The 24,811-nt window shown below is 43.0% G+C and overlaps 3 protein-coding genes across 4 annotated transcripts in view; 1 reads left to right on the plus strand and 2 right to left on the minus strand.

Moving 5' to 3' along the window:
* Nucleotides 1–3,574: 3,574 nt before the first annotated feature.
* On the minus strand, nt 3,575–12,112 carry LOC133513794 (gastrula zinc finger protein XlCGF8.2DB-like). 2 transcript variants are annotated; one of them, XM_061844879.1, is made up of 3 exons: nt 11,992–12,112; nt 7,773–7,868; nt 3,575–5,003 (listed from the first exon to the last, which is right to left on the minus strand). In XM_061844879.1, exons 2-3 carry the CDS (start codon nt 7,786–7,788, stop codon nt 3,955–3,957), a joined length of 1,065 nt encoding a protein of 354 aa, XP_061700863.1. In that variant the 5' UTR covers nt 7,789–7,868; nt 11,992–12,112; the 3' UTR covers nt 3,575–3,954. The 2 variants fall into 2 exon arrangements, with proteins under 2 accessions (XP_061700863.1, XP_061700862.1); XM_061844878.1 differs by lacking the exon at nt 11,992–12,112 and having other exon boundaries at nt 7,773–8,214.
* Nucleotides 11,839–14,593, plus strand: LOC133513795 (uncharacterized). Its single transcript, XM_061844880.1, has 5 exons — nt 11,839–12,028; nt 12,134–12,183; nt 12,293–12,367; nt 12,872–12,964; nt 13,335–14,593. Exons 1-5 carry the CDS (start codon nt 11,983–11,985, stop codon nt 13,818–13,820), a joined length of 750 nt encoding a protein of 249 aa, XP_061700864.1. The 5' UTR covers nt 11,839–11,982; the 3' UTR covers nt 13,821–14,593.
* A 342-nt stretch (nt 14,594–14,935) lies between these two features.
* Nucleotides 14,936–24,811, minus strand: part of dync1h1 (dynein, cytoplasmic 1, heavy chain 1) — a 43,573-nt gene continuing 33,697 nt past the window's right edge. Inside the window, exons 68-77 of the mRNA XM_061844877.1 lie at nt 24,178–24,291; nt 23,926–24,096; nt 22,848–23,065; nt 22,663–22,766; nt 19,304–19,512; nt 19,027–19,180; nt 18,023–18,165; nt 17,754–17,922; nt 16,283–16,407; nt 14,936–16,209 (exon numbers count right to left, since the gene is read on the minus strand). Of these exons, the coding sequence (XP_061700861.1) occupies nt 16,081–16,209; nt 16,283–16,407; nt 17,754–17,922; nt 18,023–18,165; nt 19,027–19,180; nt 19,304–19,512; nt 22,663–22,766; nt 22,848–23,065; nt 23,926–24,096; nt 24,178–24,291 (1,536 nt within the window). The 3' untranslated portion in view covers nt 14,936–16,080. The remainder of the gene's footprint in view (nt 16,210–16,282; nt 16,408–17,753; nt 17,923–18,022; nt 18,166–19,026; nt 19,181–19,303; nt 19,513–22,662; nt 22,767–22,847; nt 23,066–23,925; nt 24,097–24,177; nt 24,292–24,811) is intronic.

The following is a 24,811-nucleotide window of genomic DNA, read 5'->3' on the forward strand; positions in this document are numbered from 1 at the left end:
GATTGAGGACGATAGTCCCCGCAAATTGGTGGAGAATAAATGGAACGTAAAGTGCCTGTACAAACGACAATCCGATCGACATACTGTATATTATCGCAACAAAGTTTGAAATTTCTCTAAAATTCGACACAAAATATACATTTTCATGAAAGGTTTTAGGGGAGTCATTTTATTCAGTTTGTCCTGTCACTTCAGGCTACAAAAATAAGAAAGGACGTGAAAAGACTTATCCATAATAAATAATAAATTTAACTTTTTTTATCGTTTTGTGAGGATGTTTGGTTTCTCTTGTAAATATGACAAAATGTTTTCCCCTTTTCATTTTTGAAAAAATAAGTCGCAACGACCCCTTGGCAACTTTGTGTTATTATTTTGCACAGCTGGCATTAATGTCAAGCTTTCTGTCACGTGTGCAGCACGTTTGGAAAAAAACTTAACATATAAACTACTTGTACTAATATTATTAATATATGCATTTATTTATTTTAGCAACAACTGTGCCTTGACACAGAAGCGTATTACTGCCACACACAAAAAAGGTCGTGTTTCACATAATAATGTGGCTCGTTTCACATAATTATGTGAAACGCGACTTTTTTTTTTCTCGTTTTTAGTGTGGCAGTAATACGATTCCGTAAGATCCGGTGGAGTGCGAATCGAGCCCTGCGTCTCCGCGAACCACACTGTCGCGGACGTCTCCCAAAACTCCGGCAATTTGAGGATGGCGGTTGCCATGTTCGGTTCAGTCTCGGAAACGTCGGGACTGACGTCGGGGCCACCAGTGTAGCGCCGAAGAAACGGAGTCGGACGCGGAGTGTTGGACATAGGAGCAAACCCCGCTTTATTGCAGACACCGGAAGTGTAACAACAAAAACAGTCCGTGCGGAACCCCGTAACCTAACTCGAGGTCCCGTGGATGTAGACCACCACATTCGCAATGTTTTGAAAATGCTGAAAGTTTAGTTCAACATAATCGGCGTTCGTGGCAACAAGCTAGCGATACATTGGAAACAAACATTCCTGTCGGCAATCGTGACGTATTGTTGGGGGGGGGGGCACGCACCACGAGACTGCCGTAAAAAGGAGGCCGGCTTGCGAGAATGCGCCTTTATGTCCATCCGCGAGACGTATTGACCACACCTGAATCAAGCGACGAGGTGGATGATAGTCTGTTTTTTTTTATGCCGTCACACTCCCACGCGACCGACGCAAAGAGCACCCCTGCCTGGTGTAACTCAATTTCCCTTGACATGGCTCATGGTGTTGATGACTTTCGATGTAAATGCACTCGCATTACGTGAAGCAGTTCTGAACGAACATGCGCTTTCGTACTTGCTCAGTACGGTTAACTTGCATTTCCTGTTTCCGGGTGAAGCGGGGTTGTCTAGTTAACAACGTTTATGAAATAAACACGTAAATGAATGTGAACAGCACACAAAAATAAGCGACGTCTTGAGAGAATGCGAGGGGAGGGGCGTTATTGTTACTCGTGTTCGTGCCTCATCATGGATACGCTCGTGAAAGCAAAACAACGAACTCAAACGCATGTTCGTCCAGTGTTTCCTCAATTTCCCGGAGGTATCTTCATGAAAATTAAAATATCCGGAATTCTGGGAAAATCGGGGGGACTTTCATCATAGTATAAATTTGAAATCTCGCTGCCAACTTTGTTTCATGTTTTTTTTTAAACCCACAACGATATCCTCGTCTGTTTTTCTTGGTGTAAAGGTGAATTATTGCTTGCAGGATATCTTTCGCAACGCATGTCGGAGAATCCTAGAGACTAGAATTCCTCACTCGAAATCAAAAGACGAAGTGTGCACGATAAAAAGAAGTTGAGAAGAATAACGGTTCTGAGGATCCGGGTTCGATCCCCTCCCCCTCCCTGTGTGGAGTTTGCATGTTCTCCTCCAGGCACCCCGGTTACCTCCCACATCCCCAAAACACATCAATTGGACACGCTAAAAGGTGTTTGCGCTCAAGCACAGCCTCGACCCTTGTGAGGGTGAACGGCTAAGAAATTGGATGCCTGGAAACTCTGAAGAGAATGACGGGAGTAGGTTTCGGATACGCTCAAGCACTACCTCGACATGGATGGATGGATGGTAGCCTGGAAAGACTGAAGAAAAGGGTGTATTAAAAGGAAGGAAAGGGGTGCGAGCATGGAAGGTAAAACAGAAGGCATGAAAAAGAAGGTAAGGACGATGGGGGGAAAAGTGTGAAATAAAGAAAAGAGAGGGCAAATACAGCAATAGAAGACAAAAGGGTACAAGGCAGGAAGAAAGGATGAATGGTGCTCAAAAGTTCAGAAAGGATGAACTAAATGAAAGACAGGTGGAAGGAAAGATGGAAGAATGAAGAATGGAATGGCATGAAAAGAAGGAAAGGATGGGGAAAAAGTGTGAAATTAAGAAAAGAGGGCGAATACAGCAATGGAAGAAAAGACAAAAGGGTGCAAGGCAGGAAGAAAGGATGAATGGTGCTCAAAAGTTCAGAAAGGGAAGACGGGTGGATGAAGAAGGAAGGAAAGATGGAAGGGAAGATAGGGCAAAGGGTGGCAAGGCAGGCAGAAAGGATGAATGGCAGGAATGGTGCTCAAAAGTTCAGAAAGGGAAGGATGAACTCAAGGAAAGACGGGTGGATGAAAAGGGCAGGAAGGAAAGATGGAAGAAATGAAGAGTGGGAATAAAGAATTGAAGTGGGATAGATGTGGTTAGGAAAGGAAGGATGGGAGGAAGGGAGCGCTTCGGGTCAAACCAGGCAGTGAGCGATTAAGTCTCCAAGCGGGGTCACACAGGCACGGGGAAGCTCCGTGGTGAAAAAAAAAAAATAATCAAAGAACAGAGAAATATGGAGGTGTGCCTTAATAAAACAAAATGGTGTCACGGGACCACCCTAAAATGGCTGGCTGGGTGGCGTGCAATGTAGTATTAAAGATAGATGAGGGCTTGTCAGCCCAATAAATCTGGACCCTGTGTGTGGTTTACTGATTTTCTATTTGGTTGATTTGATTTGAACCATCTTCCGGTTTACTGAACCGCTTTGCCTCATAGGACATATGTTCAAGAAGCAACCACAATCTGTGTAATTCCTCGTGATAGCCATATTTTGCAGGTTTCTCTATTGTGGGACTAATAAGGGTTATCTGCTAAACGAAACATTTTGATATAGTTTTACCCCTCCCACATGTTTTTACCACTTTGGTTAATAAACTTATACTTAATACCCATCTTTTAAAGTATCCCTTGGCCTATGTTCCCAACTTTGCTCACACATTTCTCCAAAAAAAGAGGCCGATTGTGATTTCTTCAAGGTGTCCCCCCCCCCCTTCTTCTTCTTTTCCTTTCAGCTTGTTCCGTTACTCTGGTACTGCATACGCAAGTCTGGTGTGGACGAGAAATATGTTAGAATACGAGAGGACATAAATGAGGGCAGCAGAACAGCGGTGAGGTGTGCCGTAGGTGTGACAGAAGAATTTAAGGTGGAGCTGGGACTGCATCAGGGATCCGCGCCGAGCGCCTTCCTGTTTGCGGTAGTCACGGAGTCATTGTAAAATGGACACATACGCCAAGAGCATTAAACAATGGATATTTAAACCACAAAATGTTCAACCACATCATATCAGTTTGTCTTAACAAAAGTCCGCTAGCTTAATCTTAACATATAGTGTGAAAAGCAGCAAAGGGGTTCATAGATAATTATGAACCTTAACATGAACAAACACAGAGCAGCAACACAAAAACAGCACATCCAGCAATACTCATGAGTACACATTAGCTTATTAGTGTACTGTGGGTACAAACCCTTTTACTTGAGCTTACACGCTGGTAACCTTCTCTCTTGAAGGAGACCCCATTGCTGCCCCGCGTGTTGCAACTCCAAATTCCGACTTGCCTGCATACTACTGTGGAATACGCCGTCACATCTGCGAGCTTTGTTTCAATACCCCCAGCTTCATGTTGTGCCGCTCTTCTCCCCAGCGCACGTGTGTTTGTCAAGCTGATACTTGTAAGTGAACTTGAGATCACACACACTGCAACTGAACCCTTTCTCACCGGTGTGCGTTTTCATGTGTCTGGTCAAAAGAGAGTTTTCACGGAAGCTTTTGCCGCAAAGTGAGCAGGAATAAGGTTTTTCTCCAGTGTGTGTTTTCATGTGGTGAGCTAAACCAGAACAGTCATAGAAGCTTTTGTCGCAGAGTGAGCAAGAAAAAGGTTTCACTCCTGTGTGGGTTCTCAGGTGCGTCACTAATGTTGAGCTCGCGCCAAAACTTTTGTTGCAAAACGAGCAGGAATAGGGTTTCTCTCCTGTGTGTATTCGTGAATGTTTAATCATTGCTGAGTAGTCAATGAAACCTTTGTCGCAGGCCGGGCAAGAAAACGGCTTTTCTCCAGTGTGTATCCTGGTGTGCGATGTCAAGTGTGTCTTGCGATTGAATCTTTTACCACAATCCGGACAACTGAACGGTTTCTCTCCCGTGTGTATTTTCACGTGCGACGTCAAGTGGACTTTCTGGGTGAATCGCTTGCCACACACTGAGCAGATGAAAGGTTTTTCGCCCGTGTGAATGATCATGTGTCTTTTCAGATTGATCTTGAGTCCAAACGTTTTGTCACATTGAGAACATTTCCAGGGTTCATTGTCATTGTGACGCGTCTTGTCAGCTTTAGCGTGTTCATCGTCACCGGAGTCAGGAGTGTGCGAAATGATGTCATCGCTATCTGATAGTGGAGGGAGGAGGCTGTCTGCTTGCGATCCTCCACACTGGTCGCCTTCTGTTGTCATGTGCTGATTTGAGCTGTCGCTTGGAGGCTCCTCCCCTCTGCTCTGTTCAATTTGATTATTGCCGTCATCGTCCTCACTCTTCACAATGACACGAAACTCAGGGAAGTCCAGCCCTTGAGCATGCTCTTCTTCTTTAATGAGTGGCGGATCTGCCACCTCCTGGTCCACCCCGGAGCCCCAGTCCTGCTGCTTAGGGGGAAGATTTGGTGCACTTGGATCTGCGGGACACAACGAGACACGCGTCATTTGGAAAAGTCACACACGCAGTTCACTTAAGATAACATTGCTGTCCCTGCATTACTTTAATATACATTACAATTTTGTCAATTATACATCGCTCAATTTTGCTACATTTCTCTGGTGAGTGGCTTCAGTGTGCTTAAAGTGCCACTGTCATTAAATGCATGATTTTTAGGATGTTATTAACCCGTTCGTGGGCGGCGTCCCATTTTTGGGACATCATGATGTTCGCACATTATATCCTTCATTATATCAAAATATTGAAGTGTTTTAATCTGAAGCCATAATTTGGTATCAGGAGAGGATAACTCATCGGTCAAAGTTAGCATGGAGTTATTTCCATTTCCTTCCTGATCCAATATGGCTGCCTCAGGTTATCATATAACTTAACCATAAATGAAAAAGAAGTGTTATTTCCTTGATTGTGGACTGCTAGGAGACTTTTATCTCAATAAGGCAAAAATATGACGCCCTGCCCATGAATGGGTTAATGGGAAAAAAAGGAATGCACCATCCATTTTTTTTCCCCCACTACAAAACGTGATTTTGACGTATATGGCTTTTGGTCACTGCCGCCATGAAAATCCTCTCGAGGGATTTTTTTTCGAGAAGAAGCAGGAAGTGATGTTAGTCGCAGACCCCCACTCAGGCGGTCTCGTATGTTTCTACAGGTTTTACCTGCTGGAAGGTACCTCATTGTTCCTTTGTGTTAGCCAAAATGCCGGCTTTTTGTATTGCTGGATATTGGATACTCGGGAGGATGGATTCATTCTTCATACTTTTCAAAAAGACCCGGTTCGTCGTGAAAAATGGATTGCACAGGTACAAATGACGAGACCTTCGTGTGTTCCAAATGACAGGTAGGTGTGGATACAGCTACAAAAAAAAAAATATTACTTTGGGGGGGGGGTGTAATCCTCTCAGAATGTAACAAAAGATCCACGTATGTAAGTCAGGGCTGCTAAATGTGTCGATGTACCCGTTGGCGCCGAGCACGGCTTCGGACGAGGGCCACGACTTTGCCCGGGCTGGCTCATACATACTGTCTGGGAGTCTGTTGTCAGTTAGAAGTGATCTGCGTATCATCTAAATATGGCTAGAAACGATAGGGTAATATTACCCTGGTCACTTCACTCGATAATGAGATGTTCTCTTCTTTGAAAAGAGCTTCCGTCTCCTATAGTACGTGGCACAGCACATTTTCAATGGCGAATGTCGCGGTGTGACATCACGAACAGAGGATGCAGGCAATATGGCTACCAACTGACCCCTCCGTACAGGGCACTTAACCACGCCTCCTGAAGTGACGTCACGCCACGTGCGCTGACGTAAGACAAACAATTCGTAAAAAATGGCAAATACAATACAATACAATACATTGTTAGACGTGCAGACGCCATGCTTCTGATTTCATTCAAATCAACGATATGTTATTCATTCAATCATTCACACGTAGCAATGTTATGCTAGCGAAGAACGTCGCATTCATTTATACGAGACGTGTATTAAAAATCAAATATAGGGCATATCTTCGTGCAAACACAGTCTGGTTACGCTTCGGCCGCGAGCCAGCAAGAAATCAATACGTTTGTGCAGTCCGATCATCGCTAAATATCGCTCAACAAAGAATAAGTGTGTCAATCGTTCACACGTAGCGGTGTTATGCTAGCGGAGAACGTCTCATTCATTTATACAAGACGTGTATTAAAAATCAAATTTCGGGCATATCTTTGTGCAAACACAGTCTGGTTAACTTTCGCCCGCGAGCCACCAAGAAACCGACACGTTTGTGCAGTCCGATCATCGTTAAATATCGCTCAACAAAGAATAAGTGTGTCAATCGTTCACACGTAGCGGCGTTATGCTAGCGAAGAACGTCTCATTCATTTATACGAGACATGTATTGAAAATCAAACATAGGGCATAGCTTCGTGCAAACATATGTGTTCCGGTTGATATTAGATGGATTTAGTTGATGATGCGGTCTTCCACAAAGTTTGATCCATCGAAGGCATTTTTCGTACTGGGTCTTCGGTTTTGGAAAGGGTACGAATCGAACTCCACCAACTAGCCTTTCAGGATACCTGTCGTCACTATTATTACAAAGTCCGTGACTACACCTCTTAAACATATTTTTCGTTAAATAACCCAAATACGCGATAAAACGCTCACAAAACCTATACTGGACCATGCAATGTTGTCTGAGAAAATGGCGGGAGCAAAAACGGGCCTTGGTTTATGCAGATCTCTGGCCTCTGATTGGTCAGTGACGCGGATTGCGCAATATCCACGGAGGGGTCAATTGGATGTCGAATGTGACCTCCGCTACTTTGCGCATGGATGACGCGCCTGCCGCTCATCTTTATATTTTCGTATGGACATTGATGTAAATAATGTTATATATATTTGTCATTACAATATCTATTTTAGAATGTTTCTAGGCATGACACTTGACCTTTAAGCTACATTTAATGTAGAATAGCTTGTAGCTTAGCTCACTACATCTTTCAACTAGTTTCCCCAACACTGCCTTCAATGATCATATGAACTACGTTTGAATTCCACCATTGAATTGTGAAATCCACTCACCCGTTGAAAGAAACTCCCATTTCGGCTCAACATTTAAGGTTGTTTCCTATTGCTCTGCCTTAATCAAAGGTTTACCATGACAGTAAATGTAAAGAGTTATTGTTTATTTCCAATTGAAGTCATTATTAAACAAATAATGAGAGTAATGATTGACCAACCTGCTCCGCGTAACATTTCTCGAGGCTTGAAATGGTCCAGTTGTTGACGTTGTCGCTCGTTTTCCCTTTTCGTCCGGCTCAGTTCCTCCTCGTACTCTGTTATGGTTTTTTCAAACACTACAAATATTTCCTCGGCGGCTGCAATCAATCGCTGATTGAGCAGCGCTCTCAGCATTTCGATTTTGCACATTTCCACACGATAACCACAACGAGACTGAGACTAGCGCCGGCTGTGCTAAGCGAAACCTCGACGTGGGGGGAGAAGCTTCAAATTTGCGCAGAGAGGACTTGACATAACATTAAAAAAGTATTTCGGATGACACAAATGTGTACGGAATAAGGAATAAACAGAGTTGCGATTGTAAAAACAACACAGGCGAAACGGCTTTCCTTCCTTTACTTGCGCGAGACAAGATAGTTACTACAGTCTACCATCACCACTGCCTCCTCTGGTGTGGTGGTGTTATTACACAATACAGAGAGACAAACAGTAGAAACAACCTACACGTCACAAGCAAATACAAAGAAAAATCAGACGATTAAGATGTTGTATTTTGGTATCGATCAAGCCATTTTCTTATCCGCCTATCCTCAACAGGGTCGCAGGGAGTGCTGGAGCCTCTCCCAGTTGTCAACGGGCAGAAGGCGGGGTACACCCTGAGCTGGTTGCCAGCACATAAAACTCAGAAATGCTGATTTCCAATGTCAACTGATATTAGTAGTAGTATCATGATATAAAACGGTATTTAAAATTTTTCATCCATAACAATTCTTGATCTGAAGAAAAGTTAAATGCACTGGCCTGTCAAGGAACAAACACGAACGGTGTATCCCCGCAATGATGAACAGTTTTTACGCTGGACGCCCTTCTGACGTAACCCTTCTCAGGGAGCAGAGACCCCACTGGGATACGAACCCACAACCCCTTGTTTACCAAAGCAACGCTCTAACCACTTTCCACGGGGATGCCATGCTTGCACGCTCGTAAATTCTTCAAGCCGGTGCAACAGAAAGATCAGAAACTTTTGTTTTTGTTGATGTTTGTTGGGGGTGAGTTCCCGAAGGTATTGAATGAAAGGAAGGCTGGTGTTAAATGAAAGTAGAAAAGGGGTCCATGGATTAAAAGGGAGAGAAGATAGGGATGAAAGGGTGGATGTCTGAACTAAAAGAATGAAGGGTGGATTAAATGAAGAAAAAAGGAGGCTGACTAAATGGAAGGAAAGGGGTGCGAGGAATAAAAATAGGGTGGAAGAGTGGGATGAAAGGCATGGGAAAGGAGGATGCAAAAAGTGTGAAATTAAGAAAAGAGAGGATCAATGGCAGGAATGGTGCTCAAAAGTTCAGAAAGGAAAGAGGGGTGGATGAAAAGGGAAGGCTGAACTAAAAGATGGGTGGATGGAAAAAAATGAAGGATGGAAGATAAGGCATGAAAAAGAATGGCAAGAATGGTGCTCAAAAGTTCAGAAAGGGAATGATGAACTAAAGGAAAGACAGGTGGATGAAAAGGGAAGGAAGGAAAGATGGAAGAATCGAAGTGGGATAGTGCATAATAAATGAAAGGAGAAAGACAAGGGGGGAAAGGTGGAAGGAAAGATGGAAGAAGTAAAACAAAGGTGGGATGGAAGAAAGTTAAAAAAAAAGAGTACAAGGAATTAAGGTAGAAAAGGGGTCCATGAAGCGAAAGGAAGAAAAGGGAGAGAAGATAGTGAAGAAAGCAGGATGAAAGGGAGGAACTCTGAACTAAAAGAAAAGGATGGAAAGAATGAAGTGTGAATTAAATGAAGAAAAAAAGGAGGCTGACTAAATGGAAGGAAAGGGGTGCAAGGAATAAAAACAGGGTGGAAGAGTGGCATGAAAAAGAAGGAAAGGAGGATGGGCAAAACATGTGAAATTAAGAAAAGAGAGGGTGAATACAGCAATGGAAGAAAAGACAAAAGGGTGGAAGGCAGGAAGAAAGGATGAATGGCAGGAATGGTGCTTAAAAAGTTCAGAAAGGGAAGCATGACCTAAAGGAAAGATGGGTGGATAAAAAGGGAAGGAACGAAAGATGGAAGAAATGAAGGATGGAAGAGGAGATAAGGAAGGATGTGGGAAATGAATGGAAAGAAAGGAGGCTGACTAAATGGAAGGAAAGAGGTATGAGCATGGAAGGTAGGAAGGATGGAGATGGATGGAATAAAAACAGGATGGAAGAGAAGATAAGGCATGCAAAGGATGATGGGGGGGAAAGTGTGAAATTAAGAAAAGGGTGCAAGGCAGGAAGAAAGGATGAATGGTGCTAAAAAGTTCAGAAAGGGAAGGATGAATGGCAGGAATCGTGGTAAAAAGTTAAAAAGTCTAAATTGCCCCTAGGTGTGATCGTGTCTCCAACGGCAACCAATTCCCGTTGACAGCTGGGATACGCTCAAGCACTACCTCGACCCTTGTGAGGATGAGCGGCTAAGAAGATGGATGGTAGCCTGGAAAGGCTGAAGAAAAGGATGGAAGAATGATAGAGAGGCGTATTGAATGAAAGGAAGGCTGGTGTTAAATGAAAGTATGACAGGGGTAGGATGGCAGAAAGTTAAAAAAAAAGAGTCTGATTAAGGGAGGAATGAAGGGAAAGGGAGAGAAGATAGTGAGGAAAGAAGGATGAAAGAGAGGAAGTCTGAACTAAAAGAAAAGGATGGAAAGAAGAAAGTGTGAATTAAATAGAAAAAAAGGAGGCTGACTCAAGGAAAGGGGTGCGAGCATGGAAGGTCGGTAGGAAGAATGGAAGGAATAAAAACAGGATGGAAGAGAAGATAAGGCATGAAAAAGAAGGAAAGGATGATGGGGAAAAAAGTGTGAAATGAAGAAAAGAGAAGGCGAATACAGCAATGGAAGAAAAGACAAAAGGAAGAAAGGATGAATGCAGGAATGGTGGTAGAAAATTCAGAAAGGGAAGGATTAACTCAAGGAAAGATGGGTGGATGAAAAGGGAAGGAAGGAAAGATGGAAGAAATGAAGGATGGGAGAGCATGAAAAAAGGAAAGGAAAGGATGATGGGAAAAAAGTGTGAAATTCAGAAAAGAGGATGAATACAGCAATGGAAGAAAAGACAAAAGGGTGCAAGGCAGGAAGAAAGGATGAAGGGCAGGAATGGTGCTAAAAAATTCAGAAAGGGAAGGATGAACTCAATGAAAGATGGGTGGATGAAAAGGGAAGGAAGGAAAGATGGAAGAAATGAAAACAAGGAAAGGATGGATGATGATGGGAAAAAAAGTGTAAAATTAAGAATAGAGAGGGCGAATACAGCAATGGAAGAAAAGGCAGGAAGAAAGGATGAATGGCAGGAATGGTACCCAAAAGTTCAGAAAGGGAAGGATGAACTCAAGGGAAAGATGGAAGAAATGAAGGCTGGAAGAGAAAATAAGGCATGAAAAAGAAGGAAAGGATGATGGGGGAAAAGTGTGAAATTAAGAAAAGAGAGGGCGAATACAGCAATGGAAGAAAAGACAAAAGGCAGGAAGAAAGGATGATCTGTTACACATAATTATGTGAAACGTGACCTTTTTTTTTTGGTGTGCCAGTAATACGCTTCCATACCTTAATGTTTTATTTATTATTTTTTTATTTTATTTTTTTTTACCCAAGATGTTCTTCGATTTTGATTCTATTTCATTGCACCTTGTGGAGAAGCACTCATTTCATTGTATGCACAGCATATAATGACAATAAAGGCTTTTGATTTGAATGATTGATTATCAATATTATTATTATTCCAACTACTACGAGTAGTAGTTTTACTTGAAGCGCCTTCAGGGACACCGGAATTTAAAAAAAAAAAACATTTTTAAAACAATTATTAGTTTTGAGCTCGAAATAATAGGCTTTAGGTGTACTAATTTTTGGACGTCCATTTTACAAGCTGGTTATCCTCACACGTGTCACAGTTACTTATGTATTTTTTTCTTCATTCATTTATTTAATTTGTTGAAAGTGGGGGGGGGGATTTTAAAGATTTTTTTTTTTTTTGCCTGTCAATCAAGCCAAAAGTCAACTGAAAAAAAAAAAAAAAAAATCACCTGCTGGAAAGTACCGCAAACGCGCCGCGTGTTTCGCAATTGTTACCGGCGTCATCTTTTACGACACCACCGCCCGGTTACGGCAATCCCGAGTCATTTTTTTTTTTTTGTTTGTTTTTTTTAAATGAGTCGAGCGCGCGCTTGTTCCCGGTCCAACAAAAAGCATGGCTCACCGTAGACGACGACGACGACCGCCGCGTGTGAATCCAGGTAACAACTTGATGACTATCTGTTGTAGATGTGTCGGTTTTGAAGTAAAAACATCAACACGAGCAGTTTAAAAAAAAACAAAAACTGTGATTCACCCCCATGTAGACCCCAGCGACCAAACGAGCAACATGGAACAACTCGCCTTCAACTACAAGGTCAGGTGACCTAATTGTCCCTCATCGGCGATTTAAATGCTTTCAAACCACCGTTGTTAACTTTTTAAAGTATTGAAATAACGTGATTTTTTTTTTTTTTTTTTTAAAGGAGATGTGCAAAGTGGAGTCCAGCACTGATTCCGACTCTGAAATTAGTCCAAGATTGTCAGACGCCAGCACTATGGTACTAGAAGCCATTATTTGGGGGAATATTTAAATGGTTAGGTTTCCAATGACGTCACCACCAATCGGATAAATTAACGATAGAAAAAAAAAAACTTCACCCATCACGTGTTCTCTGACCTCCGTGACACAAAATGGCGTAATCGGAAAAATAATCACAGAATGCCTTGATTTGCGAGTTTAATTCAGTCCTTGACCAAACGCTCAACTCAAAACGGTCACATTTCTAGTCATCTTTCCCCGTTAAAATGAATAGAAATGCCTCTAAATGTTTTTTTTTTTTGTTAAAATATTTTTTACTCTATTAAAGTAATATTCTAATCACTTTGTTTGGTCACAATCTGCTAAAGTGATTGTTGTGAAGTTTGCCGTCACCATGGCTTGATCTCTTAACTGAAATTTATACTCGCAATTTGAGGCAAAAATTGCACTGTATCTCATTAAAAATTCTGCGAGTTAGAATGCCGTGAAATATTGCAATAACATATGATTATATGTTTGGCAGGAATGTGCGAGCAGCGCCCCAGAAAGCGGCGGCTTAAGGCAGACGTTGCCGCTGACGCACGACCCTGCGGGACGCCAGGGATGTTACTCTCTGGTAGGATGAATGAAGCCATTTGTCAATTATTTTTTTTTATGCATTTCTTGGAAAAGATTGTAAAAAATGATTCCAAGATGGACCTTGCACCCTCAAAGTACATTACTTTTTATTTTTTTGTGGGCCTACCGATGATGGACATGGCCGCCATATTCTGTTTTTAATTGAAACTGGCTTTGGGGGATCAGTTTTCAATTTATTTCATAAATGCAGTTTAGGAAATTTATTTATTTTTTTGGGGGGGAAAAAGTCTTAAAGTGGTGGGCTTTTTTTATTTTTTTAATTTTTAATCCCATGTGTTCTGGAGAAGCCTTTAAAAGGTTATTTTTAAGCATAACCGTCTGGCCCTAATAGCGTATATTGTCTGTAGTTTTTGGATCCATATGACGGGAGCTCGGAGGATTCTGACGACATTAACGTGGACACCGGTGCCCCGAGCAGGCGAGCAAGGCAGCAGGGCCGTTCCCACCGTCGGAGCAGGCGTTTTATCCTGCACCCTCCTCCGTCGACCGGCTTCCGACCCGCGGAGGCGTCGAGGGAACCGGGACGTCATCTCGTGGACGTGCACATGAAGCGCGTGGACGACTCTGAGGTCTGGCTGTGCGAGCTGACCGAGGATCTGACCGGCAGCCGAGCGGCGGCGGGCGGCATCCGAGTGCGCTGCCGACTCCACTGCGACGCCCGCTTGCCCGAAGGCTCCTCGGAAAGACCGGCCAACCCGTGCAATGTCCGGGTGGTTCTCAAGAGGAAGCTGTCCGCGCCCGCGGCTGACGGACTGGAGCAAAAAAAGAAGCAGTGTGTGGACCGCATGGAGGAAGAGGGAGGAGGGGACTCGGCAACAGAAGCATGCGAGTAGCCCCCGTTTCGTGACTTTGCAAGGCACTTTAAGTTTACTGCGCTGTTTATTTATTTTACCTCAAGTGTTACAAAAAGACATACAGTATATTTTGTTGGAATTGACTGAGCCCTGCCATGAATAATTTGCAAGGCATGGACATCTACCCCAAAAAGTTTGTCAATGTCACGAGATGGCGGCAAAGCACTTTTTTTTTTTTTTTTTGTTCTAAATGAAGCTCCTCCCTTCAGTTCAACAAATACATTAGTTGCTTGGCACCAAAGCAATATTTTTACATGACAAATTGCATTGGCCTGAGTGCAGGAACGGCATCTAATGTAGGGTCTCTGTCATTAAAAAAAAAAAAAAAAAATTGGGGGGTTCACTATATTTTTCTTTACATTTTATTTGTAAAAATAGCTGGAAGTGTGAACGGAAGCTCAGATTTCTTTAATTTATACATGCCATTGGTATTTAGACGCGTTTTCTGTTGTAAATCTGTTGAGCAGGTCAAACAGTACAACAAAATAAATTCAAGTTCGCAATGATATTCATTTTAAAATTTCCATTAAAGCAGGATCTGCGCAAATATTTTTGCTCGAAGGGCCACATTTGATTTTTGAAATGGACAGCAGGGGCAGGTCTTTTTGGAGAGCAAACACTTAAAAAAAAAAATTGCAACTCACTATAATTAAACCATATTTGTAAAACATAATTTTGCAATTTTTTTTTTTTAACTTGAATGTATTTTATTAAGTTAGCTGCAGTAGGCCCCAGCAGTCCCGCGAAAAAAGGCAGCTTGGAATGGGGGGGGGGGGGGGGAGATGCATTCAAAGTGGCTCAACTAATGCAACAAATGCTTTTTGTTACCAAAATGATGACAAAGGCGGCTCTAGAGCATCACTGGAAAATGGAGGATCTTCACCGGGGCTGGCTGATAAGTCATGGGGAGACTCCTCATGGGACGGTATTATGTAAAAGGAGCTGGGTTGTGACATCACTCCTCCCAGACTTTCAGAATAAGGCAGCTCAAATGGCCCCCCCACCCCCTCCTTCCCCTAATTACCCTTGATGGGTGTGCAGGCTCGAGTCACCCATCATTTGTACACAAGAAATTTAAAGGAAACATAATGGAAAATACTTTTTACTTTCTTGCCATCTTGAGTTAAAGTAGTAGTGAAGAGAAGGTACCGGAACACAATTTGATTTTATGACTGCACTTTCTTTTCACGGGCAGCCAAGATTGTCCATTTATACTGCAGTGACTATATTTGCATAAATAGCAGTAATTTACTCATCTAGTGAGTTCATCCATCCATCCATTTTCTTTGCTGCTTATCCTCACGGGGGCCAGGGGGAGTGTCAAAGGGCAGGAGGCGGGGTACACCCTGAACTGGTTGCTGGCCAATCGCAGGCCACATGGAGAGAAACAGCCACAATCACACGGGGTCTAATTAATGTCACATGTTTTTGGGATGTGGGAGGAAACCGGAGTGCCCGAAAGAACCCTACGCAGGCACGGGGAGAACACCCAAACTCCACACAGGCGGGTCCGGGATTGAACCAGGGACCTCAGAACTGTGAGACCAACGCTTTCCAGCCGATCCACCGTGCTGCCTGTAGTGAGTTTTTTGTTGCAAATAACAGGACAACTTGAAATATTTCAATATGCAGACGCCGAACTGCTAATATGAGGATGACAGGAGAATAATGAGTACAAACAATTGTTCCACTTCAGTATCGTTTCAAAATGTCAATTTTTTGAGCTACTAAAATGGTCTCCAAAGTTGGTTTACGAATATATACACGTTTTTTTTCTTTGTGACGGCTTGTGACATGAGAAGCCATTTTAATTGGCTGTTTACCTGTGATTTTAATTTGGAATCACAATAAAAATAGTTGCAGAGTCCCGCACACAGCATAACAGTTCAATTGTGTTTGTCCGCATCGTTCGGTGTACCTAATAATTCGTACGGCGACTCATTTTAGTCCAGCAAGCTTTATTCAATGTAAAATCCAACAACATACCTGTTCTTTCTTATAAAACATGTTCTGTCTACGTCCTCTTGCCAAATGTGATTTACCAACTGACAACTTCCTCGAAACCTTCTCGGACACTCGTCACAAAAAAGTAGTGTATACATAATCTACTACTGGTCCACAAACCCTCACAAAGGAAGGCGAGCAAACTAAATGGGGGGGGGGGGCTTAACGCAGCGTGTACACGTGATTATAGGGGGTCGGATTAACTATGGATTTTTGTGAACGACTTCTAATACCACTACTCCGTGCACAGGACTGCCACGCCGCGCTCGTAAAAGCTGTGTGGGTCCTCCTTGGCGGTGATGTCGAAGTCGACGGTGAAGATGAGGTCGGACCTGGTGAAGTTCAGGTACACGGGCAGAGTCACCTGAGAAACGGAAGGTGGTGGTGAGCGTGTGACGAGAGGAAAAAGAAACACCCGTGGAAGGCAGTTTTCCTACCGTGTGTCTCTTCTCGCCGTCACCTTGCTTGATCCAGCGAAGCTGAGTGAGCGGCAGCTCAGTGGAGATTGAAGTGGACAAAGACAGCTTGTTGTTGCTGCACGTCGCCCCCTGCAGTTTGAGACCTACAGGTGCACAATTTGGGTCAGTTTGGCAAAAGAGGACAAGAGCGATTATCATAGAACAAATTCATTCATGCAAATATGCATACAGATGAGGTCAGGGATGGTGTTTTGTCCCCTTTGCACCCATAGCAGTGATGGGATGTTTATGGCTTTTTTAAATAAAAACATTTTTAACAACAGCTAGCTGAACACGATTTTCTTAACAATGCCTTTTATCTTGCAGACAGCATGATGATTTCATTAAGTTCCTAAACATCTGGGATGTTCCATTCCTTTTGCAAGGTATTGAATTGCAGTGGTGCCAAGTTTACATTTTTTTGTTTTTACTGAAAATCCTTTCTTCTTGAAATGAATGGAAATGCCATTCCAGCCTCCCAAAAATGTTTACAATATGTTTTTTTAATGACAAAAATAGCACTATGATATTGTACTGCCTAGAACTTGAGTGACATTCATAACAACACCTTGATGAAAACTATCGCTGTACTTTTTTCACACGCTTTCAACTCTGCGGTTTATGCGGTGATGCGGCTAATTTGTGCATTTTTTTCCCCCCCAACGGCCGCAAGGTGGCACTCGAGCGGAAAAGGTAAGGGTGAGACCGGTGGAATATATGTGCCGAGGATGAGACTTTTACCGGTCCGGCCCTGTTAGCGTGGCGCTAGCGTTAAACTATCTGTGAACTGTCTTTTTTTTTTTTTGTAAATATCTCATGTTGCAATCTGGGAATTTGTGGCTTTTACACAGCTTCGGCGTATGTATGTACCAAATGGTATTTCCTTTACAAATGTACTGGGTGAGGCTTATAACCAGGTGCATTCTGTAGGCTGGGAATTACAGTACATTTCTTTTTAATTCTATTTAATGGTCAATACTTTGTGTTTTAATATATTACAGTGTTATGAATCGCTATTTTTCCTAGTCAAAATACCGTATTTTCCGCGCTATAAGGCACGCCGCATTATAAGCCGGAACTTCAATGAATGGCCCATTTTAAGACTTTTTTCATATATAAGGCACATAGAATAGACGGTACACTAGAGGCTGGGGTTATGTTATGAATCCATTAGATGGAGTTGCACTAAAGGCTCAATATTGATCCATATATAAGGCGCACTGGATTGTAAGGCGCACAGTCGGCTTTTGAGAAAATTAAAGGCTTTTATAGGTGCGCCTTATAGTGCGAAAAATACAGTACACATACATTTCAGCAATTTTTGTTGTTTTGCAATTTATGGGAATATGGGAGGAAGGCAGAGGAGTACACAGAAAACTCCACTCAAGCATGTGGAGAACATACACACGCTACACAGGGAAAGTCGGGGCAACGATTCCAAAATGCAAACCTTTGATGCCGAAGCTGCACGCGTCCAGAGTGGCGCCCTGGGCAGTGGTGATGTTGACTTCCAGACAAAGCTCCTCCAGGGACCAGCTGTTGGCTTGGGCCACGTACTGGCGGGTGGCGGTGATGTACGCCTCGGGCACAAACAGGCTCCCCAGACACACATGGATGTTCTGGGAAGAGGGAACAGGCAGCAACCCCACGTTTAATCGCGGGAATTATGTTCCAGCAATGCACTGTACAGACAATATAAGGTCAAGGTAGAAGTTTCACCTTCAGCTCCTTCGCGCCCCCGCTGGCAGCTCCCTGTGAGATCTGCTGCAGCTGTTTGATGCGCTCGCTGAAGTCAGCCACCCACTGGATGACCGTCATGGAGATTGGCACGGTGTAGCGACACCAGCTGCGAGGGAGGATGCCTGAAACACAGTTGGGTGGAAAAGGAATGACGATCAAGATGTCTTTAGTCATTCACACGTTCACTGCCATTGTCTGCTTTAGAAGTCAAATCTTTATATTAACTGGGAAGGTTGGCAGTGATGAAAACCGCTGTTATATATACACCGTAATTCTCGGCCTACAGAGAGCACCTGGTTATAATCCTCACCCAGTACATTTGTAAAGGAAATACCATTTGGTACATACACAAGCGCCCACATTGAAAGATAAGATATTTACCAAGAATGACGGGACACAGAGTTTAATGCTAGCGCCACCGCACTGATGTTAACAGTACCGCACTAACACCAACACTAGTGCCACTGTGCTAACAGGATTGGTTAAAAAAAAACATCGGTAAAAATCACTGACACGGCAGTAACACGCTAACGCAGAACTAACAGGGTCAGACAGGTAAAAGTCACTTCCTCAGCAAATATATTCCACCGGTCTCATGCTTACCTTTTCCCCTTAAGTGCACAAATTAGCCGCATCGCCGCATAAACCCAGGGTTGAAAGCGTGTGAAAAAAGTCGCGGCTTTTAGGCCAGAAATTACGCTATATATATATTTTTTTTTTACTAAATACTCCGTCAGTATACTTTGCTGACATAGATGAATGAAGATATATTTCTACTTAAATAAATTTTGGACAAACTGGTAAGAAAGTTAGAAATAATAAAGGATCACAGTTTGTGGTAAATTTATGGTTTAAATTGAAAAAATAGGCAATTTAAAAATTGGGGGGAAATGTAACCAATCACAATTACTTGCATTTTTTGTCATGACCAGCACGGCTCGGTCCCGGAGGGGGTTAACAGTATATAAAAATGACCCTTATACCTTTAACCAGGTCGCTAATAAGAGTGCGCAGGTAGTTGGTCTGCTTCTTCTTGCCCTGGCAGACCTGCACCACGTCCGACAGATCCTGGCGGACCTCCTGTAGCATCTTGCCGCCCATCTTCACCTCGCGCTCGAAGAAGCGGAACAGCGGATCCTAGCAGAAGTCGAACAGCAAGTTACCGGAAGCACTTTGAGGCCAGTTCGTTCAGCGGTTTTACCTCGTTGGTTCGAGAGTGACAAAACACGAAACGTAGCTCAGCTTTAACCTCTTTGTTACCTTGATGTTCTCCACCGTGCGTTTGAGGGGACTGACGGTTTGGGGCATGAGCTGCAGCCAGTTGCTCGCGGTGGTGTGCAGCGTCCTCATCCACGCCGGCTGGGCGTCCGCCGTGGACGACGTGCGCTCCTTCTTCTCGGTCTCGTAGGCGAGGTCATCCTCATCCTCCAACATCTGCATTTTCAGCATCTTACCCATCATGTCCGTGCCTGTGCAGCCCGGCGAGGAAACGAGGGAAGGGGGAGTGTAGTGAAGAGGGAAGGTAGGGAGACAGAGCCATGGTGGGGGGGACAAATTAATTAGGCGGAACACATAACTCATCTCCATGATGGGTCTAGGTGCGTTGGAATGCAAAAATAAAGAAATGAGGAAAAGAGGACAAGGCTTCAGGCAGTACATCAATCACAAACATTGAAAAACAGTGGCCAAGTGATTTCTGATTGACGAAAATGAATGACGGACACAAAATACTGCATTCGCTCAAATAGAGGCCATATTAAAATAAACAATTGCTGGGTACATCATACTGTTCGCCAGGCTTCGTCAAAGGGTGAGTAGTTTAGTTTTACTCTTGTGTGACAGGTATGTTGAAAGGTCATGAAAAGGATTGCTTAAATAGTTAAGTTTTATGACTCTGGCAGGTTTGCAATAATTTAAAAAAATGCAAATTTAAATTATATCATCTTAGAACTCAATCAAACACCACAGAATGTCTCAAACGTCTCTCTTCTCCACTTAGGAAAAGAATAGGTACTAAATGTAAACATCTCAGTTTATTGATGCCATCTTTAATGTAACTGCTGGAACCATTTTTTTTTTTTTTAAACCTAAACAATCGGACCCGATCAGGGACAAAACTTTCAAAGATGAACTCAAGTATTAGTCCGAGATCTGAACATTAATGAGAGGTTCCCTACACAATAGTTAAGTCTAGATGGCATTCACTAGACATCCATCCATTTTCTTCGCCGCTTATCCTAACGAGGGTCACGGGGAGTGCTGGAGCCTATCCCAGCTGTCAACGGGCAGGAGCCGGGGTACACCCTGAACTGGTTGGCAGCCAATCGCAGGGCACAAAGAGACAAACAGCCGCACTCACAATCACACCTATGCGCAATTTAGAGTGTCCAATTAATGTTGCGTGTTTTTTGGGATGTGGGAGGAAACCGGAGTGCCCTGAGAAAACCCACGCAAAGCACGGGCAGAACATGCAAACTCCACACAGGCGGGGCCGGGATCGAACCCGGGTCCTCAGAACTGTGAGGCCCACGCTTTACCAGCTGATCCACTGTGCCGCCACCATTTTTAATAATTATAGGAAATATATATATAGATATAGTAGTATTCAGGCCCTGTAGCTCAGTGGTTAGAGCACTGGTTTGGTAAACCAGGGGTTGTGGGTTCGTATCCCACTGGGGCCTCCACTCCCTGAGAAGGGTTGCGTCAGGAAGGGCATCCGGCGTAAAAATTGTGCCAAACATATATATGCGTTCATCTGAGATGACACGCTGTGGCGACCCCGAAAGGGACAAGCCGAAAGAAACTTACTATATATATAGATATAGTTGAAAAAGTAAAGCGCATTATGGAGGATTTTTGTTTTTTAAATAAAACACTTTTTGGAGTGACTATAGCATTATTAAATCTAAAAAATACAATTTCATAAATATGGCAATGGGGCACCTCTAATAAATACCTGCTACATTAGATGCCCTCCCTCCACAAAATACTGTACATGGTGTCAGGTATTGTATGACCCCGTGCCCTAAAATAAATAAATAAATTACAAAAAAAAAAAAAAAAAAAATCGAAGGTGATCGAGGGGGAGTGGCTGGATGGCTTATTAGTGAGGATAGGGAGTATTGGTGGGGATATACAGTATATTCACCAGTCACTTGTTTATCAGGTACACCAGTTTGTTAATTTGCTATTTATCATATTTAGGCATGTCTGCAGAGAATGAACACAGTGTTAACTTCGAAGTTCAGATGGAACTGTCAGAAAGTCTGGGACGGTAGAGTCCCATTTTTAATGTCAAATCTGACACAAATCCTGCCATGTTCTTCAGCACTTTTTTTTTTGTATTATTTTTTTTTTATTATCAATGCGGCAGAGAAACAAGGCAGTTTAAAAGTCAAAATGGCTTCCAACCCAGTTCTTTAGAGGTCTACCTAATAAAGTGACAAGTGAGTTGACAGTGAGGGCAGGCGAGGATGCACGGGTGTGGGAGTGGGGAGGTCGGGAGGGGGAGTTTGACCCAGCAAAGCGACATGTTGGCTGTGAAATAACAGCTGCTGGAGGGTGAGGATACGCACTCCTTTTTACCTTGTAAATGTGACAGAAATAGGGGAACACAAACTGCACAACAAGAGCGCTACGTGACAACTAATCACTGACAACCAACGAAAGAGGAATCTCATATGATCTCTCCTGCTTGGGGCGAGAAAACGCTGTCAGTGAACATTAGGACACTGGAAAAGAAAGGAGATGGTCAATGAACTGTTGTGTGGAAAAGAGGATGATGGATGAGAAGAATGATGATGAATTGTGAGTCATCAGTTCAAATGACAGAATAAACATTATCATAATGTTGGTAAACAATAGGATTCAGGGTACTTCTGGGGGGCAAAGTGTGACTGACCACCGCTGACTTAAACTGGAAAAGCTAAAAACCGGTTGCGTTTGGGGTTAACACCGCAAGATGGTTTTAAATTTCTTTAAAAGAACAAAAAAAAAAATAAAAAAAAAAATGAATCCATCAGAGCCTGTCAGTGAAGAGGAGCAATAAGTTGGGGACTAAATGTCCATCGTCTGGTTCGTGGAAAACATTTTCTAATAGGCTGGGTTGTAATTTATCCAAATATAATGACTAGACTGCTGGTTTAAAAATAATAATAATAATAATAGAAAATAAATGAATTAAAATTGAAAAAAAAATCTGCATTACAGCATGTTATCAATTTCAATGTTAATGTCTATGCCATTACTCAAAGCATCAGAAAAATGTATTAAATAGCCAGCCCCTCAGAGATCATCCAAATTCGTGCATTCGTCTATTTATCAATATACTTACATTATTGAAAAGAATACTATGTCCGAGGTTCTATCTGGCATGGATGCAATTTACCTTGCGTAACATCTTTTTGACTTACACGCCAAACTACGGTGGCAAAAAGGGCGGAAAAAAAAAAAAAAAAAAATTGAAAACTTTTACGCAGTTTCCTAAATCACTCTCTGCTTTGGTCAAGTGAGAAAATAGTTGACTATTAGTGGTTTTTGTCACCCAAAAGTATGTGTGGCATCATCATGGTGAAAAGGTCGCTATATCAAGTGATTCGAGAGCACTGCTGGTGGCTTACCCTGAGTGGTCAGCAAGACTTTCTCAGCATTGCTGGGCAATCCCAGCCAAGATGGTGTCTGAGTGTCGGGAAGCATCTCCACCCAGTGCATGAACTCCTCGCGCCTGGAGGGAAAAATTCCAAGAAAAATCACGCATGGGAAGAACTGGCTGAGACAGTTCAGTAACGTGTGCACAGCGACTGACCGAATGCCGTCGGGCATCTTAATGTCTTTGTGCCCGTCTACTTTGAGAGCCAGTTTGAACTCGCTGTCGAAGCTTCCCTTTGTGAAAATGCGTTCCAGGAAAGTGTTGAGCAGACGCTGGTCAAACTCGTTGTCGATGCGGCCGCCGTAGATGGATTGTGCCATGAGGGTCTTTAGCGCAGCCCAAGGGATCTTGTCTGGGGCGATGTTCTGCCGACCCTGTTGGCATAAAAATATACCATAATTCCCGGCCTACAGAGCGCAACTGGTTATAAGCCTCACCCAGTACTTTTGTAAAGGAAATACCATTTGCTACTTACATATGCCGCAGCAGTGTAAAATCCACATTGAAACACGACATGTTTACAAAAAGACTGTACACAAAGTTTAACACTAGCGCCGCAGTGCTAACGCTAGTGCCACTGAGCTAATGCTAGCACCGCACTAACAAGAAAACTAACAAAAAAAAAAAAAAAAAAACAAACAAACAAAAAAAAAAAACATACCAGTAAAAATCACTGAGACACGGCAGTAACACGCTAGCGCAGTGCTAACAGGGCCGGACCGGTTAAAGTCATTTCCTTGGCTCATATATTCCACCGGTGTCACTCTTACTTTTTCCGCCCAAGTGCCCCATTGCGGCCGTTAGAAAAAAATGCACAAATTAGCCGCATCACCGCATAAACTGCAGGGTTGAAAGCGTGTGAAAAAAGTTGTGGGTTTTCGGCTGGAAATTATGGTAATTTTAGACTAGGGGTGAGGAACCTAGATGTATACGGCCTCCAAGAGTGCTCAATGTAGTCCACAAAACAATTCTAAAAACAAAACTTGGAACTTGGAAACTTAGCAGGGGTTTTTTTCAGGGCCTGAAAAAGTGTATTTCTTTTATTGTTTTGTCAACTTTTCTAATATTTTTATCTGTAAATGTTTCGGGTGCTTTTCAAACCTTGGTTCTAAAACTTTAGAGCCAAAATTCACAATAAAAAAACAATTATCAGAACTGTCAAATAATTTAGAATGCTTTGGACAGAAAAAAACGGTTTCCATCCCATTTTACATGCATAAACATTTGCGCAAACCTTAGCAGTGTCGTCGAGCCAAGTGTCAACAGTATCGCAGGCTGAGCGCAGGTCAGACTCTCCGAACTCGTACTTCTTGGACCAGCCCAGCGGTGCGTAGCGCAGACGCTCCTGGATGACGGCGTGGAACCACGCCAGCAGGAAGTACAGACGGGCACGCTCATTGGGGGCCTATACAAACACAGGGTGGATGAATAAATACATTTTACATCATGAGAGGACCGATAAAACGTGGAAGTTGTGTATATTTACCTTGCACATGCGAGCAACAGGGATACTGCTGAAGGTGCGCAACATGTTGGCCTTTACACCAGGAGGGGGCTCGAACACAAAGATACGACCGGCACGAAGCAGATTCACTGGAACCTGAGGAGAAAACAGATGACTCTTAATATCAAGTTGGAGGAAAGGAAAAACCCAAACTGTGCACATTACAGTGAACACGCTATAGTCCACAGGTGTCAAACTCAAGGCCCGGGGGCCAGATCTGGCCCACCTCATGATTTTATGTGGCCCGGGATGGCAAATCACATGTCAAATTCTATGATTCTTGCTAAAATCTAGACAAAATTTCAAACTGTTATATCATAAATGACAACATTGAGATATTGCAAGCATTTTTGTGTTTCCAAACACCAACAGTAGTTGAAAAACCCATTACCCTTCATTTCTGATTCTAAAACTAGCTCATAAATTTCACGTGTAAACACGATGAAGGAATTAAACAATTTTATGGTTTCAGTCATAGCGGCCCTCCAGGAGAAACCATAACGACAATCAGGCCCGCGTCACAAATGAGTTTGACACCCCCGCTGTGGTCTATCACTTGCTACATATTTTATATTTATTGCCACAAAATATTTTTTATACAAATACAGTTTTTTTT

The sequence above is a fragment of the Syngnathoides biaculeatus genome, chromosome 15 (genome assembly GCF_019802595.1).
Source record: "Syngnathoides biaculeatus isolate LvHL_M chromosome 15, ASM1980259v1, whole genome shotgun sequence".
In the NCBI taxonomy this organism is placed as follows: Eukaryota; Metazoa; Chordata; class Actinopteri; order Syngnathiformes; family Syngnathidae; genus Syngnathoides; species Syngnathoides biaculeatus.